Source organism: Sinocyclocheilus grahami, unplaced genomic scaffold, assembly GCF_001515645.1.
Source record: "Sinocyclocheilus grahami isolate Dianchi unplaced genomic scaffold, SAMN03320097.WGS_v1.1 scaffold397.1, whole genome shotgun sequence".
NCBI lineage: Eukaryota > Metazoa > Chordata > Actinopteri > Cypriniformes > Cyprinidae > Sinocyclocheilus > Sinocyclocheilus grahami.
The window spans coordinates 732,977-749,966 of NW_015505576.1; the positions used below are offsets into that span (position 1 = coordinate 732,977).

General features: G+C 33.7%; 2 protein-coding genes across 2 annotated transcripts in view; both read right to left on the reverse strand.

Moving 5' to 3' along the window:
* The window catches only part of LOC107550370 (adhesion G-protein coupled receptor G5-like), an 11,832-nt gene extending 6,774 nt beyond the window's left edge, over window positions 1-5,058 (reverse strand). Inside the window, exons 1-9 of the mRNA XM_016231631.1 lie at window positions 4,861-5,058; window positions 4,664-4,744; window positions 4,083-4,184; window positions 3,788-3,916; window positions 3,540-3,590; window positions 3,236-3,304; window positions 2,941-3,091; window positions 1,343-1,502; window positions 1,103-1,237 (exon numbers count right to left, since the gene is read on the reverse strand). Of these exons, the coding sequence (XP_016087117.1) occupies window positions 1,103-1,237; window positions 1,343-1,502; window positions 2,941-3,091; window positions 3,236-3,304; window positions 3,540-3,590; window positions 3,788-3,916; window positions 4,083-4,184; window positions 4,664-4,744; window positions 4,861-5,050 (1,068 nt within the window). The 5' untranslated portion in view covers window positions 5,051-5,058. The remainder of the gene's footprint in view (window positions 1-1,102; window positions 1,238-1,342; window positions 1,503-2,940; window positions 3,092-3,235; window positions 3,305-3,539; window positions 3,591-3,787; window positions 3,917-4,082; window positions 4,185-4,663; window positions 4,745-4,860) is intronic.
* Window positions 5,059-6,336: 1,278 nt separating this feature from the next.
* Window positions 6,337-14,084, reverse strand: LOC107550371 (uncharacterized). The gene is made up of 8 exons (XM_016231632.1): window positions 14,073-14,084; window positions 8,261-8,483; window positions 8,064-8,144; window positions 7,483-7,584; window positions 7,188-7,316; window positions 6,940-6,990; window positions 6,636-6,704; window positions 6,337-6,491 (listed from the first exon to the last, which is right to left on the reverse strand). Exons 1-8 carry the CDS (start codon window positions 14,082-14,084, stop codon window positions 6,337-6,339), a joined length of 822 nt encoding a protein of 273 aa, XP_016087118.1.
* Between the last annotated feature and the right edge of the window lie 2,906 nt (window positions 14,085-16,990).

Sequence of the window (16,990 nt, forward strand, 5' to 3'; positions counted from 1 at the left end):
AAATGTGATGTTAAAATTATGTGATATTAATATACAGTTCAATAAACAAAAACATGACGGTGTTTCGTTTCTGAATGAATCAACCTTTAAATGATTCGGTTCAATCGCAATGACTCTAACAGTGACTTGCTGCCATCTACTGGTGGTTTAAATTTCATATTTATATATTTTAAATAATTTCAAATGTCAGTATTCGACGTTTTTTCTTTACAATATCAAAACATTATCTATGCATTTGTAACTGCAGGTTAAAGCATCCCATGTCCCTCTGAGCTGCATTAAACAGTGTGACATCTAAATGTCACTTCAGATGCAACTTGTTTCCTCTGCATTGTAAAGATTAATTTCGTTGATATTTATACCATTTGTTTGGTAACAGCCCAAATGTCTCATTATTCTAATTGACAAATTATATGCAATAATTTGACTCAAAAAGATGAGGCACACTTTAAGAAAAAATGGCTTTATAAATGTAAAAATGCTTTTAAAATAGTAGTGCTTGTTGTTTGTCATTTCTCCGATCACAAATGCAGACATGGTTTTATGTTTACGCAGCACGATGCAACGCAACGCGTAAAAAGACAGTATAAGTCATTATAATCCGTAAGTACGTTCCCACTGGATGCAACAACTGCATCATTTATAATGGGTTTTAATGTTTTTGTCTCGTCTCTCCGGCAGGGCAGTGCATCATCACAGTATGGTGAGGGGCGTAACATTTCCGTCACACGCTTGAGGTATTCGGCCAATCACAACGCACTGGATAGCTGGCCAATCACAGCACACCTCGCTTTTCAGACCGATGAGCTTTGTAAAAATCGATGTGTTTCAGAAAGGCGGGGCATAGAGGAGAAACAATAATGTACAGTATGTGGAAAATAATGTGTTTTTTAAACCTTAAACCGCATAAACACATTTCATTACACCAAATACTCAAAATAATGTTCGTTTTAGCAACATCATATGCCCCTTTAAGCAATTTCTTTATTAATGAAGTTATGTTTATTTTTAAAAATCCTCAGTTAAAAGAAGCAAAAACTGCTTTCTGTTACAAACACATCATTAAAGGTTGACTAAGCCTGTTTTTGATGTTTCTTTATACCTTTGACATGTTGGGAAAGAGGAAAACACCCATAAAAGCGCTTCCTGCACTTTGGTTGAGCGCTTTCTTAGCTGCTTCCTCTGGAATACTGAAAGCATTGGGATATTTCTGCAGTTCGTCCAAATCATCTATAACCTGTAAACATATGGAGATTTCCATTCTGAGGTACATTTCATGTTTTTAAAAGATAAACATTTTTGTCACCACCGTTATGCAAAGTGAATGGTTGAAGTCACTTACACTGATGCCAGTTTCTGGAGAGTAGATGAAGTAGGACGTCGTGATTTCAGACTCATTTTGAATTTTCTTTAAAACCCCTTTAACGTTACCCATGGATATAGAGGCAACGGTCAAATTCTCCATCAAAAGCAGTAGGCTGGAGAGATTTTCCATGGCCTTACTGAACGAGATACAAGATTATTTGTGTTGCTGTGACAATATATCTGATACAGTAAATGGGTCAGTTTACAGCAGTGTTAATTTTGTTGACGAATAATTTTCGTCAACAACATTTTTTTCACCAATGACAACGAGACGATAAGGAACTAAAACTCTTTTTAAATGACAAAAACTATGGTGTAAATCCATTGACGTTTTCGTCAATGAATAAAAACGAGACGTAAATGTTAGGGAGGGACGATTTGGGAAGAGATTCATTCAGAACGAATCTGCTGCGTGGTTCAGATGAACCGGCAGGACATAAGCTAACATACACTTGCTGCACGTTGCATAAAACGTAAAAAAATGTCAATATGTGGGAGTAAGAGAAGAGCAGACATATAGATAAATCTGACGACGCAAGAGAGAACTCAGTTCGGTCCAGTTTTCTGAGCGCACACACACACAGAAAGCGCCTCTCACAGCACACAAGTACTCTTTCGCGTCGCATGAACGCAGAATTACACACAAAATGATGTCAAACTGTTCGTTTTGACGAGTATTCACGTAAACAGTTGATTATGTCTTAAGTGAACGTAAACAGCAGGGAGAACATGTATCAGTACATTGCATCCATTGCAGCCGTGCATTCGTTTTAAAGGGACAGCAGCCTAATTTAGTTGCTATTGTCTGAGTCATTGGTTAATCAAGCAACAAAAGACAGAAAATCACTCACTGCTCTTGACTGAAAAACTTTAGTAGCCCTAAAGATGAATCTAAATTTATTTATAGAAATAAATATGTCTGCTTGAAAGAATGAAGAATATGGTAAACAAGTTGCTATAAAGAATGCATAATTAGCCGATATAATCATTGGCATTTCATTAAAAAGAAGACCATGTTCTTGTTCTTTATGAGAAGTGGTTTTATCTCATTTTAACACAAAGGCATGTTGTGTGTCACCGCAGTTAAATCGGTGTCTATCATGACAAAACCTTAATATCAAACCTATATAATGAGTTTGGACATTTTAGAGAAATGCTTAATAAATGCACTGTAACTAAACCCATTAGATTTTAGCCGACTAAATTTACTGTAGATTTAATTGACTAAAATCTTATGATATTTAGTCAACTAAAACTAAAAACAATTCAGATGACTAAAATATGACTAAAACTAAATGGCATTTTAGTCAAAAGACTAAAAGACTATGTAAATCAAAATTTGCTGTCAAAATTAGCACTGGTTTACAGTCATTAGGACAGCAGATATGACACAGGGATACAGGGATAAAATCCCTTGTGGAAAGCCCCAGTCTCCTATATTTTTAAAATGATTTCTATTACATTATTAAGCGCAGCAAGTTATCATTCTTCCTGAATATGGTCATATATTTTATAACAAATAATACCACTAAAAACCTTACTAGACTTGAAAGCTTACAAGAAAAAAATACTTACGCAGCTGCCGCAGCATCTATCTCTGTTTTATTAGTATTGAAATCATTTGAGGATGCTTGAATTTTTGGCGTATCTTGAAGAGGACTTCCACACTTATAACAAGTTGCAGTTTTATTATGGACCACAATCCTGTTTATATTACCTTCTTTACCTACATTATCACCTGTGTAAAAACATAAAAATGAAAAATAAGTAAATAATTAAGAGCAATATGCAGCACTGGGTTTTAATGACACATTTAGTCTGCTCTGAAAGTGAATAAAGCAAAAATAGGTATAATATACCACATTCTTACCTTTACAGCTGGAATCATATTGTGCATTCTTACACGTCTGACTGGGATTCAGGCAGGTCATATTACATGCTTAGAAATATAAAACAAAAAAAGAGCAATATTACAAGTTATGCAAATAATACAGCCATAATATTGCATGTACAGTATACTATGCAAATAATTTATAAGGTTAATGTTAAAATGTCTGTTAAGTCTGTCACTGACTGATTGATTTACCACTCCACTTACAGGAATTACTCTTTTATTAGTCTAATATATCTTTAATATTAATATAATGCATAGAAGTTTTAGTAAATATACTCACCATATCCCGCATTCTCAAAATATTTAGGGGTTTGGTGGCTCCAGTTACAACCTTTAATAAAGAGAACAAAAATATTCTTCTAACTATCAGATAGGATCTGCAAAAAGCAGAACTCTTGTAATACAGCAAGTATGCAGTGAATAAATTGAAACTGGACATTTGAAAGAAAACTACAGATTGTTGTCATACATTTCTAAAATCACAGGTTACCAAATGCATGGATGCAAAATGACAGATCTTTCATTTACCTTTTGTAATCCAGTTTGTCAAAGTGTAATTTCTACATTTCCCTTCAATTAAACAGACAAATGTGGGCATAACACTTCTGCTTATGTTGAGTTTGTAAGGTGGGTGTCTTGATAAAGTTACACCACAGTCTGCAAAACAACAGGTTAGAAAACAAGGTTATTCTGTTTTAATACTATAATGTTATTAAAAATAAATAATAAATCAGATGAATTTCTAAAGCAAATCCACAGGTTTCATTATTGGCCATGGCGCTAGCAAGAGAAAGCCTCGCAGCCCAAATACTCTCAAACTCACCACTACTGTATGTTGTACAGGATGTGTTTGTACTGTGTGTTGTGTTTCCTGTACAGAATGCATCTTCAACAATCGGAAATACAGAGATTTTGAATAGGTTCTCTGTTGAAACAAACAAACAAAAAAACAATCATTTTAAATACATACAACTCAACACCAGCTAATTGAGAATGTTCTCAGAAATGTTATGTTCTCTCAAAGTTATGAACAAATAAATGTTCTCCAGTAACGTTAACAGAACATTCGTTCAAAGTTAGCTGGTCTTTAATAACATTCTCAAAACATTATTTATACATTGTTCATAGAATGTGTTTTTAAAACATTTCAGTTGGATTTTTTAAAGATGTTACTTCTTGTTTCAGAAAGTTCCGAGAACATTCGAAAGTAATGTTCCCGTAATGTTTTTATTAATGCTTGTAATTTTGAACAATTTTATAACATTTGCTTTATCAAGAAAAAATTGTTTTAAAACGGAACGCACTGTGGTTTGCTTTTTATTTGGTTTTGTGATGAAGACATGCAAAAAAAAAAAAAAAAAAGTACATATTATATAAGCTTTTCTCTTTTAATTTAGTCCTCACCTGATGATACTTTAAAACCGCACTGAAGTAAGCTCACTGATTGGTTCTGTGAAATACCCCATGTATCACCATTGCAACTACCTGTACAGACAAATGATAAACAAGTTGGCCACTAAAAAGTGATTTTTATTTTATAGAAGTTTAATTAACACATTTGATTCTCATTCCCTTTCATGAACGTGTCTGATTTGAATCACCTGTTTTCATGTATCCTTTGAAACCACATGAACCCAGTATGAACATATCCATCTCCTTATTTCCATTTTTTGTGTCTGCAGATTTTGAGTGCAGAGGACACTTTGGAGGGATATTACCTGTGGAATCTCCTACAGATATGCAGAAAAGGGCAGATAAAATAAGCAGGAGGCCACGAATGTTCCACTTCATCCCTGACAGGATCTCCAGGTTCCTCGATAACATCTGAAGAGCAGAAAGAAAGGTGTAAAACATGAAATACACCATGCTTTGCTTTTAAACTCAAATGCAAATGATAACAACTGTCAGTAACATTTAGGAAAATCCCTAAAAGGATTACACTTTTTTCTTTTGAATGAATGAATGAAGCAAGTGTTCCTGTCATTTTTAAGTATAGAATATGGCATACAGAATAATTGTCCATAACTGTTATGTGGGGCTTCAGGTGTCATTCGCTTCCAGTTATTATATCTGTACAAAAACAGTCCATTATGTTGCTTCATATTGCAAACTTTCATAATTATAAACACTGGTTAGCAGCGCAAAGAGTTTTACTGTTTACTACACTTTGTTATTCTTCTAGTAGTCATTTACCTGTATCGACTAATGTCTCACACATTCACAGAAAATAGCTTATTTCCATGTTGCAAAATAAGGTGGATATCTTATGTCTTTTTTTTGTTCCATACTTTGTTGATACAAGTTTATGTAAGTTGTTTTTGCATGAATAAAGACAAAAAATTAAAATAAGGTGGATATGTGCAAGGGAATGAATTACAAAGAATAACTCATCCAAACTTTTATTCAAATACTTTACAGTAAAGTGTGTCTGTAGAAATGTTAAAATATGGGAAACAAGTTGCTATAAAGAATGCAAAATTAGCCGATATAATCATTGGCATTTCATTAAAAAGAAGACCATGTTCTTGTTCTTTATGAGAAGTGGTTTTATCTCATTTTAACACAAAGGCATGTTGTGTGTCACCGCAGTTAAATCGGTGTCTATCATGACAAAACCTTAATATCAAACCTATATAATGAGTTTGGACATTTTAGAGAAATGCTTAATAAATGCACTGTAACTAAACCCATTAGATTTTAGCCGACTAAATTTACTGTAGATTTAATTGACTAAAATCTTATGATATTTAGTCAACTAAAACTAAAAACAATTCAGATGACTAAAATATGACTAAAACTAAATGGCATTTTAGTCAAAAGACTATGACTAAAACTAAATCAAAATTTGCTGTCAAAATTAGCACTGGTTTACAGTCATTAGGACAGCAGATATGACACAGGGATAGATGAGATAAATCCCTTGTGGAAAGCCCCAGTCTCCTATATTTTTAAAATGATTTCTATTACATTATTAAGCGCAGCAAGTTATCATTCTTCCTGAATATGGTCATATATTTTATAACAAATAATACCACTAAAAACCTTACTAGACTTGAAAGCTTACAAGAAAAAAATACTTACGCAGCTGCCGCAGCATCTATCTCTGTTTTATTAGTATTGAAATCATTTGAGGATGCTTGAATTTTTGGCGTATCTTGAAGAGGACTTCCACACTTATAACAAGTTGCAGTTTTATTATGGACCACAATCCTGTTTATATTACCTTCTTTACCTACATTATCACCTGTGTAAAAACATAAAAATGAAAAATAAGTAAATAATTAAGAGCAATATGCAGCACTGGGTTTTAATGACACATTTAGTCTGCTCTGAAAGTGAATAAAGCAAAAATAGGTATAATATACCACATTCTTACCTTTACAGCTGGAATCATATTGTGCATTCTTACACGTCTGACTGGGATTCAGGCAGGTCATATTACATGCTTAGAAATATAAAACAAAAAAAGAGCAATATTACAAGTTATGCAAATAATACAGCCATAATATTGCATGTACAGTATACTATGCAAATAATTTATAAGGTTAATGTTAAAATGTCTGTTAAGTCTGTCACTGACTGATTGATTTACCACTCCACTTACAGGAATTACTCTTTTATTAGTCTAATATATCTTTAATATTAATATAATGCATAGAAGTTTTAGTAAATATACTCACCATATCCCGCATTCTCAAAATATTTAGGGGTTTGGTGGCTCCAGTTACAACCTTTAATAAAGAGAACAAAAATATTCTTCTAACTATCAGATAGGATCTGCAAAAAGCAGAACTCTTGTAATACAGCAAGTATGCAGTGAATAAATTGAAACTGGACATTTGAAAGAAAACTACAGATTGTTGTCATACATTTCTAAAATCACAGGTTACCAAATGCATGGATGCAAAATGACAGATCTTTCATTTACCTTTTGTAATCCAGTTTGTCAAAGTGTAATTTCTACATTTCCCTTCAATTAAACAGACAAATGTGGGCATAACACTTCTGCTTATGTTGAGTTTGTAAGGTGGGTGTCTTGATAAAGTTACACCACAGTCTGCAAAACAACAGGTTAGAAAACAAGGTTATTCTGTTTTAATACTATAATGTTATTAAAAATAAATAATAAATCAGATGAATTTCTAAAGCAAATCCACAGGTTTCATTATTGGCCATGGCGCTAGCAAGAGAAAGCCTCGCAGCCCAAATACTCTCAAACTCACCACTACTGTATGTTGTACAGGATGTGTTTGTACTGTGTGTTGTGTTTCCTGTACAGAATGCATCTTCAACAATCGGAAATACAGAGATTTTGAATAGGTTCTCTGTTGAAACAAACAAACAAAAAAACAATCATTTTAAATACATACAACTCAACACCAGCTAATTGAGAATGTTCTCAGAAATGTTATGTTCTCTCAAAGTTATGAACAAATAAATGTTCTCCAGTAACGTTAACAGAACATTCGTTCAAAGTTAGCTGGTCTTTAATAACATTCTCAAAACATTATTTATACATTGTTCATAGAATGTGTTTTTAAAACATTTCAGTTGGATTTTTTAAAGATGTTACTTCTTGTTTCAGAAAGTTCCGAGAACATTCGAAAGTAATGTTCCCGTAATGTTTTTATTAATGCTTGTAATTTTGAACAATTTTATAACATTTGCTTTATCAAGAAAAAATTGTTTTAAAACGGAACGCACTGTGGTTTGCTTTTTATTTGGTTTTGTGATGAAGACATGCAAAAAAAAAAAAAAAAAAGTACATATTATATAAGCTTTTCTCTTTTAATTTAGTCCTCACCTGATGATACTTTAAAACCGCACTGAAGTAAGCTCACTGATTGGTTCTGTGAAATACCCCATGTATCACCATTGCAACTACCTGTACAGACAAATGATAAACAAGTTGGCCACTAAAAAGTGATTTTTATTTTATAGAAGTTTAATTAACACATTTGATTCTCATTCCCTTTCATGAACGTGTCTGATTTGAATCACCTGTTTTCATGTATCCTTTGAAACCACATGAACCCAGTATGAACATATCCATCTCCTTATTTCCATTTTTTGTGTCTGCAGATTTTGAGTGCAGAGGACACTTTGGAGGGATATTACCTGTGGAATCTCCTACAGATATGCAGAAAAGGGCAGATAAAATAAGCAGGAGGCCACGAATGTTCCACTTCATCCCTGACAGGATCTCCAGGTTCCTCGATAACATCTGAAGAGCAGAAAGAAAGGTGTAAAACATGAAATACACCATGCTTTGCTTTTAAACTCAAATGCAAATGATAACAACTGTCAGTAACATTTAGGAAAATCCCTAAAAGGATTACACTTTTTTCTTTTGAATGAATGAATGAAGCAAGTGTTCCTGTCATTTTTAAGTATAGAATATGGCATACAGAATAATTGTCCATAACTGTTATGTGGGGCTTCAGGTGTCATTCGCTTCCAGTTATTATATCTGTACAAAAACAGTCCATTATGTTGCTTCATATTGCAAACTTTCATAATTATAAACACTGGTTAGCAGCGCAAAGAGTTTTACTGTTTACTACACTTTGTTATTCTTCTAGTAGTCATTTACCTGTATCGACTAATGTCTCACACATTCACAGAAAATAGCTTATTTCCATGTTGCAAAATAAGGTGGATATCTTATGTCTTTTTTTTGTTCCATACTTTGTTGATACAAGTTTATGTAAGTTGTTTTTGCATGAATAAAGACAAAAAATTAAAATAAGGTGGATATGTGCAAGGGAATGAATTACAAAGAATAACTCATCCAAACTTTTATTCAAATACTTTACAGTAAAGTGTGTCTGTAGAAATGTTAAAAAAAACCAACATTTTTTTTAGACTGTGAATAAACCATACGCCCACCTGTGAATTATTCAATTTGTTGTAACTTATATAATTTTTTATGTTTTAGTCCAAGTGATACAAATAGTGAATGTAGTAAATGTTATGGAACATTTAATCGAAGGCCATAAACCTGTGATGAAATAAACAAATCAACTCCCAGTTCCAATGTAGTGAGGTACATTTATAGGTTTGCTCATAAGTCTGCTCATATGTAAACGTGTTATGTGAAATGGCATATTCAGGACAGTACTAAAAAGATTAACACACCATTTTTATGATCCCTCTTATTTTGTTAAAACTATTAACAATTTGCATATACTGTAACTTATGAGCTTATGAACTTATGTAAACTTATGAGCAGAACTGTACATTTAGCAGATACTGTTATCCAAACTGATTTAAGGAAATGAGAAAAAGCACAAACAATTTATCACAGCCACAATGCAAAATATTTTTGCCACAATGCAAAACTTCAAGACTAATCCAGAACAAAAGTGTAAAAATCATCTAAAGTGTGTCTGTAGACATGTTAAAAAAAAAAAAACATTTTTTTTAGACTGTGAATAAACCATACGCCCACCTGTGAATTATTCAATTTGTTGTAACTTTTATATAATTTTTTATGTTTTAGTCCAAGTGATACAAATAGTGAATGTAGTAAATGTTATGGAACATTTAATCGAAGGCCATAAACCTGTGATGAAATAAACAAATCAACTCCCAGTTCCAATGTAGTGAGGTACATTTATAGGTTTGCTCATAAGTCTGCTCATATGTAAACGTGTTATGTGAAATGGCATATTCAGGACAGTACTAAAAAGATTAACACACCATTTTTATGATCCCTCTTATTTTGTTAAAACTATTAACAATTTGCATATACTGTAACTTATGAGCTTATGAACTTATGTAAACTTATGAGCAGAACTGTACATTTAGCAGATACTGTTATCCAAACTGATTTAAGGAAATGAGAAAAAGCACAAACAATTTATCACAGCCACAATGCAAAATATTTTTGCCACAATGCAAAACTTCAAGACTAATCCAGAACAAAAGTGTAAAAATCATTTACTGAATCATGGTTATTTTTGTCTGTACTCTTAAAAATAATTGGCATCTATGATTCCATAAACAAGCTTTAACATCCGTGGATTCACCTTTCCACTCCACAAAAGGTTCTTTATAGTGGAAAGAGGTTCTTTAGATTTTCAAAATGCTCTTCACATTAAGAAAAATAAAGTTATTTTAAGTACTGCTCACTCAAAGGTTCTTTGGGGAACCCCAAAAAAAAAAAAAAAAAACATTTTAGAACATTATTTTTTTAAGAGTGTACTTCTAAGATAACTGAAACAAACTTCTTACCTGGTGAAGAGTCGTTGAGTCTTTCCAAATACTTTTCATTTCATGAGATATTGATGGTACATAATTTTGCATGTAGCATTTCCTACCTCCCCCTGTGGGTTTCTGTTTTTGTTAATCACATCTCTGGATGCAAATCAGCTGTAAGAGAACAATGGGATGAGACAGTCACTCTGAACAGCCATATTCCTTACTGTTAGATGATTATACTGTGACCTCAGTAAGCAAAAGAGCTTGGATAGGTTTTCATGGTTAATCTTGTAAAATTGGGGCTTTGCAATTAATTGCATGCGAATGTCATGCGCATCTCCTCAGTAAAGCCGAATCGCCTGCGATAATGAATGTGATATTGCCTAATTGTCAGTGAACTACGGCTATGTGTAGTAAATGCCGCTCCATCTGAAAGCAGGTGATGGAGATTTACTACTAATCACAGAACCGGCTTTACTGACCAGATGCGCATGACAATCGCATGCGATTAATTGCACAGCCCTACTGTAAATGTGGTTTTTATGCAACCGGACAATAAAACACACGTTGAGCTGCATGCACATGAGAAGAGACATCATTACATGAACATAAGCATCGACAAACATTATAGAGAAGCAAACAAGATAATATTGGGGGAAAAAAAAGTTTCAAACTATTTCAAATGTTGTAGTTTTAGATTAATTATTAATTAAAATAGCAATGATCTGAAATTGTGGTATATTTCCTATTGTTTGGTGTTTCATGAATTGTTTTGTGCTTTCTAATAGATTTTATTGTTTACATTTTGCAGACAAGTTAGTATAGCTGAATAATCTGTTATTGATTGGCAGGTTTGCATTGTGACTACATGTACTTGCGGTGCTGGGTCAACATGTTAAAGGGATATTTCACTCAAAAATGAAAATTCTGTCATTAATTACTCACCCTCATGTCATTCCAAATCCGTAAGACCTCTGTTCATCTTCGGAACACAAATTAAGATATTTGTGATGAAATCCGAGAGCTTTCTGACCCTCCCATAGACAGCAATGCAACTAACAAGTTCAAGGCCCAGAAAGGTAGTAAGGACATCATTAAAGGGCTCATATGATGCGATTTCAGTTTTTCCTTTCTCTTTGGAGTGTTACAAGCTCTTGGTGCATAAAGAAGATCTGTAAAACTGCAAAGACTAAAGTCTCAAATCCAAAGAGATATTCTTTATAAAAGTTAAGAGTCAACCACGCCTACCTAAAACGGCTCGTTCTAACACGCCCCCACATGTCTACATCACGATGTGGGAAGATTGGCATAACGCGTAAAAAGACAGTATAAATAATTATAATTCGTAATTATGTCCCCACTGGATGCAACAAATGCCTCGTTTATAATGGGTTTTACTGTTTTTGTCTCGTCGCTCCGGCCGGACACGGCATCACAATATGGCAAGGGGCGTAACATTTCCGTCACACGCTTGAGGTATTTGGCCAATCACAACACACTGGATAGCTGGCCAATCAGAGCACACCTCATTTTTCAGACCGATGAGCTTTGTAAAAATCGACGCGTTTCAGAAAGGCGGGTCATAGAGGAGAAACAATAACGTACAGTATGTGGAAAATAATGTGTTATTTGAACCTTAAACCACATAAACACATTTCATTACAGCAAATACACAAAATAATGTTCTTTTTAGCAACATCATATGACCCCTTTAAAATAGTCCATGTGACATCACATGGACTATTTTATTACGGTTCAAACGTAATTTTATGAAGCTATCTCTCTTAGTTCATTGTCTGTATATTCTGGTTCAAATAAGTAAAGCTGGGCAAAAAATTGTAAGTCATCCTCTCTGTCGAAATCTTCAGACGTGTTTATGATGCATCTTCTTCTGCTTGTAAACAAGGCGCATCTGTCAGAACGCCGACTCCTGCATCAGCAGCACTACACGCTCGTGAACACGCATCGAAGACTGACATGAAAGAGAAAAATCATTGAATGAAGTCGTTATTTTTGTTCTCTTTGCGTACAACAAAGTATTCTAATAGCTTCATAAAACTACGGTTGAACCACTGATGTCACATGGACTATTTTAACAATGTCCTCACTACCTTTCTGTGTCTTGTATGTGTCAGTTGCGTTGCTGTCTATGCAGGGTCAGAAAGCTCTCGGATTTCATCAAAAATATTTTAATTTGTGTTCCGGGTTTGGAACGACATGAGGGTGAGTAATTAATGATAGAATTTTAATTTTTGGGTGAACCTTCCCTTTGAATGAACTGTTGTTATTTCTCTCATGTTGGGTAAATTAAAGTAGTTAAAGTGACTAACTGTGACATGATTTCTCACGTTGGGTAAAGTAGTTAAAGTGACTACAAACTACAAAATTTGTTACTTTAACTACTTTGTGTTACTATCTGTGACACTTTCTCCCATGCTGGGGTTAAAATGCAAAGTATATGTTTTGCCATCACTGCCAGTTTCACCATCAAAAGATCAGTACAACTGTCTGCCACAAATAACAGTTATGTCCTTCTTAGGAACACAAATACGCCCCTCAGGAGCATCTGTTGCAAGGCATTAGTAAAAACAAGCACTGTGTTCATATCAGTATCACAGTGCGGTAATAGGAATTCATCTGTTTAACAAATGAGTGTCACCACAGTGGACGTCAGCCAAACCTTGTGAGTTTACAGTCATGTGGACAGCCACATTTTAAAAGGCTTTGTGTTGAACTGAAGCGCATATAGTACATACTGTATATAGATGATATACAGGAATATTGATGATAATTATGATAATTTTACACTATATTGGAGCAGGCACTCATGATTTGCTATACATGTGGTCCTTTTTTCAAACATACATTCCTTGAGAAGTACTTTACATTAAAAAATGAGTCAGCGCAATTTCAGTTTAATCATGTTTGGGCAAACATAAGCAATTCTGTTTAATTCTGTTTGCATATCGTCAGTCAGCTTATTTGGATTATTTAAAATGACTCATTTTGTTGTGATTCATACACATCTTTTGTGTTAAATGGCATAATGGATCAATGCTGCTGGAGAAGGTTCAGTTGAGCTCATTTTGTTCAACTTTTTTTTTTCTTAGCTTTGGATAAAAGCGTCTGCTAAATGACTAAATGTAAATGTAACTTCTTAATAATTTTGTTTTTTGTTTCTTTGTACATAATAAATGTTCAGATAATACGTGGAGTGACCTGTATTACTGTATACTACACAATTGTAATGTATATTGTATAGTGACCTGACCTTAACCTTAGCATGGTCATATTCTCCGCTTGTTTGAATGTTTGAACTTATAAAACCTACTGTATCGTATTTAAAACACAAATTTCTATGGCTAAATTATCAACATGATTATCAACAAACCTTTGCTGAAAAACCTGTCTTGTACTTCATGCCTTCTGTCGTCTATACTTTTTTTTAGCGAGTAAAAGGCCTTTTAGTATAAGCATAAAAATGTCCACCTTCAGGTCACGGATCACGCGTCTTTTTTTTGCTGTGAAATATATTTATAAACATGAAAATATGGTTTTATATTGTTAATAATATTTCAAGATGAACACTTACTTTATTGAAGCAACTTACTTGATTATCCATATTTCCATATTTTTAGAAAAATCATGTTCAAATGTGAGCATTTGAGAAACATTTATTTGTTCATCTCTCAATCATCATTGTTTTGCATTGCATTATGTTTTGACACTACAGAGCTTTGATCATAAAACTAAGCATTTAAATATCTTATTAAGACATATTATTGGGCAATATAGAGTGACAGCTAATATTTATGTGCATTTTATGTATATAGTCTGATAGATACACAGATCTCACTTGTTTATATTGTTAATAATATTTCAAGATGAACACTTACTTTATTGAAGCAACTTACTTGATTATCCATATTTTTAGAAAAATCATGTTCAAATGTGAGCATTTGAGAAACATTTATTTGTTCATCTCTCAATCATCATTGTATTGCATTGCATTATGTTTTGACACTACAGAGCTTTGATCATAAAACTAAGCATTTAAATATCTTATTAAGACATATTATTGGGCAATATAGAGTGACAGCTAATATTTATGTGCATTTTATGTATATAGTCTGATAGATACACAGATCTCACTTATTTACATTACAAGCTACCAGAATTTCATCTTACTTTTTGGCCATAGAAATATCAGCATCTGCACCAAATTGCATATTTTTTGCTCAGTTTGGGCCTCTCAATAAAACTGAGGTGTTTTTTCCTTATCAAGCTTCAAATTCTCCTATTTCATAGGCTACTATATGAGCCATAAAAGCATGGTGCATCAAAAATGATACTCAAAAAACAACAACAAGAGCAAAAAATATTTTTCTGACTATTATTTCATATGTCAGGCTTTACATGGTTAAGTATCCATTAACCATTATATTCTTGTTTGCGTTGTGTTCTGATGTTCTGAACATTCCTATCTTTTGTTCAGACTGTCGGTCCAAATCCGATTTTTGTGATTGGAACCCGATCATATTTGTACAAATCCGTTTCAAGCCACATTCATACGTGCTTTGAAATTCAAATTGCATTTCTGGAAATCCGTTTCAGTCTGACCACTCAGAGCGGATTTTACATAGCTTTTTTTGCCTGTCAACATGACGTAAAAACGTAGTCAGACATTGTTTGTAGAAAACATGCTGAATGTCTTTGCAGAAACAAGTTAGTGTTGTTCAGTGGCGTACCGCACATCTGTGAGGCCCCCCGCAAACGAGATGGGGCCTCTCCAGCAGTGATATCATGTATGAAATGTTATTATGCATCTGCTGCAACATACTACTGAGTCCGTCTCCCCCAGTTACATAACTGATTTAACAGTAATGATTGTGGTGAATTATCATTGCATTGATGCATTTGACGTTATTATTGAATAACATTATATAGGCTATATAATGTGCATTTGATATCGCTTTTTAGTCAGACTGAAATATTTAAGCTAATCTATGAACGTGGAGGCAAAAGTGCCGCCGCTTCGATTTGATTTTAGCAATAGCAGGAGGATCCTTCAACAATAATAATACACAAACATCTGTTATAGGCCCCCAGTTGATATATTTTAATAGTAAGCTCAATAAAATTCATAATGGCAGAACACGTCTCAGTTCAAACATGGCCTACATAAGCATCGCTAAATGTAAAAGAAATTATACAAGTAAAATTCAAGTCTTGCAGTAAGAAAATGAACAGTAATACTTTAGGATATTTGCTACATTATGACGATTAACTTATTTTTTCTTTTAATCAACTGATTCCCACAAACAACCAAGCAACAACTCTATCTAATTATTTGCACAAAGTCTTTCACTGCGCTTTAATGTCGATGCATGGGCATTCTCAGTACTCAGAAGAGTTCAGCTGGACAGTCTGTAACAAAGAACGATAGCAATTGCATGGCAAAGTCTGGTGACAAGTTATCATACTGAACTGCTAAAGCGTTCGCCATTTGAAACACGTCGATGTCAAAGAAGCGCAGCAGCGGACCAGGGCTCAAAAACACAGTTTGCATCATCAAGGTGTATCCACCTTTTTCTTCAATGTGGAAGTAAGCCTATGGGTGAGACTTCCGGTTCATTAGCCGCTATTGGGAAATTACGAGAAGAATAACAGCATGCAGTAAACGGTAAAACTGTTTGCACTACAAACCAGTGTGTTCATTAAAAGATAATACATTAAAATAATATGGTAAGACACACCAATTTTCAATATCAAGCAGCAAAAGTAAGCAGTTTTGTACAGCTAAAAATAGCTGGACGCGGATGAGACCGGAAGCTAGACCCATAGAATTTACAAATGGCCGCGGCCATTTTTACGGCAAGAAAAAGGTGGATAGCTATACTGAATTTGCTCTTCTAATGTGTCATGGTATTTCTGGACTTTCTGGCACAGAGCAGCCCACCACACCTGGTCCGCAACACACCGCACCATAAACCCACCAGCTCATTATGCACAGAGCAATTTTTAACACCACTTACTAATATAAAAATATAACACAATACAGAAATAAAAATTGCTATCTTTTTTTTTTATTGAAAAAATGTAAAACTCTTTACATTACAATTTGTCTTTATATGGCAAATAGTAAACAATTCTGAAGAACTTCTACACAGCTCTTTTACATAGAAGGACAGTTTAATATCACTAAAGTTAAATACCTACCAAAATATCAGTCCATAACACTGCTCTAGAAGACTTGGAATGTAGTGCAGAATGTGGACTGTTTTTATGGTGTCTTTCTATTATAATAATTTAATAATTTATGCATTTAGCTTTTATCCAAAGCGACTTACAGTGCATTCAGTCTATACATTTTTTACCAGTATGCATTATTATCAGTATTATTATGTATCAGTAGTATTTGACCTATTATATTTGTCCTTTTGCAGGAGCTTGACATCTCCTGTCATTTTATCGAACAGAGCTATGAAAAAGAGTATAAAAATACTTATGATGATGAAAAATACAATA

Excerpts from the sequence above, each read along its gene's own strand:
- LOC107550371 (XM_016231632.1), bottom strand. Across the intron at positions 8,145-8,260 it reads CAAAGGATACATGAAAACAG|GTAGTTGCAATGGTGATACA; the intron begins GTGATTCAAATC and ends TTGTCTGTACAG. Across the intron at positions 7,317-7,482 it reads CTGTACAACATACAGTAGTG|ACTGTGGTGTAACTTTATCA; the intron begins GTGAGTTTGAGA and ends GTTGTTTTGCAG.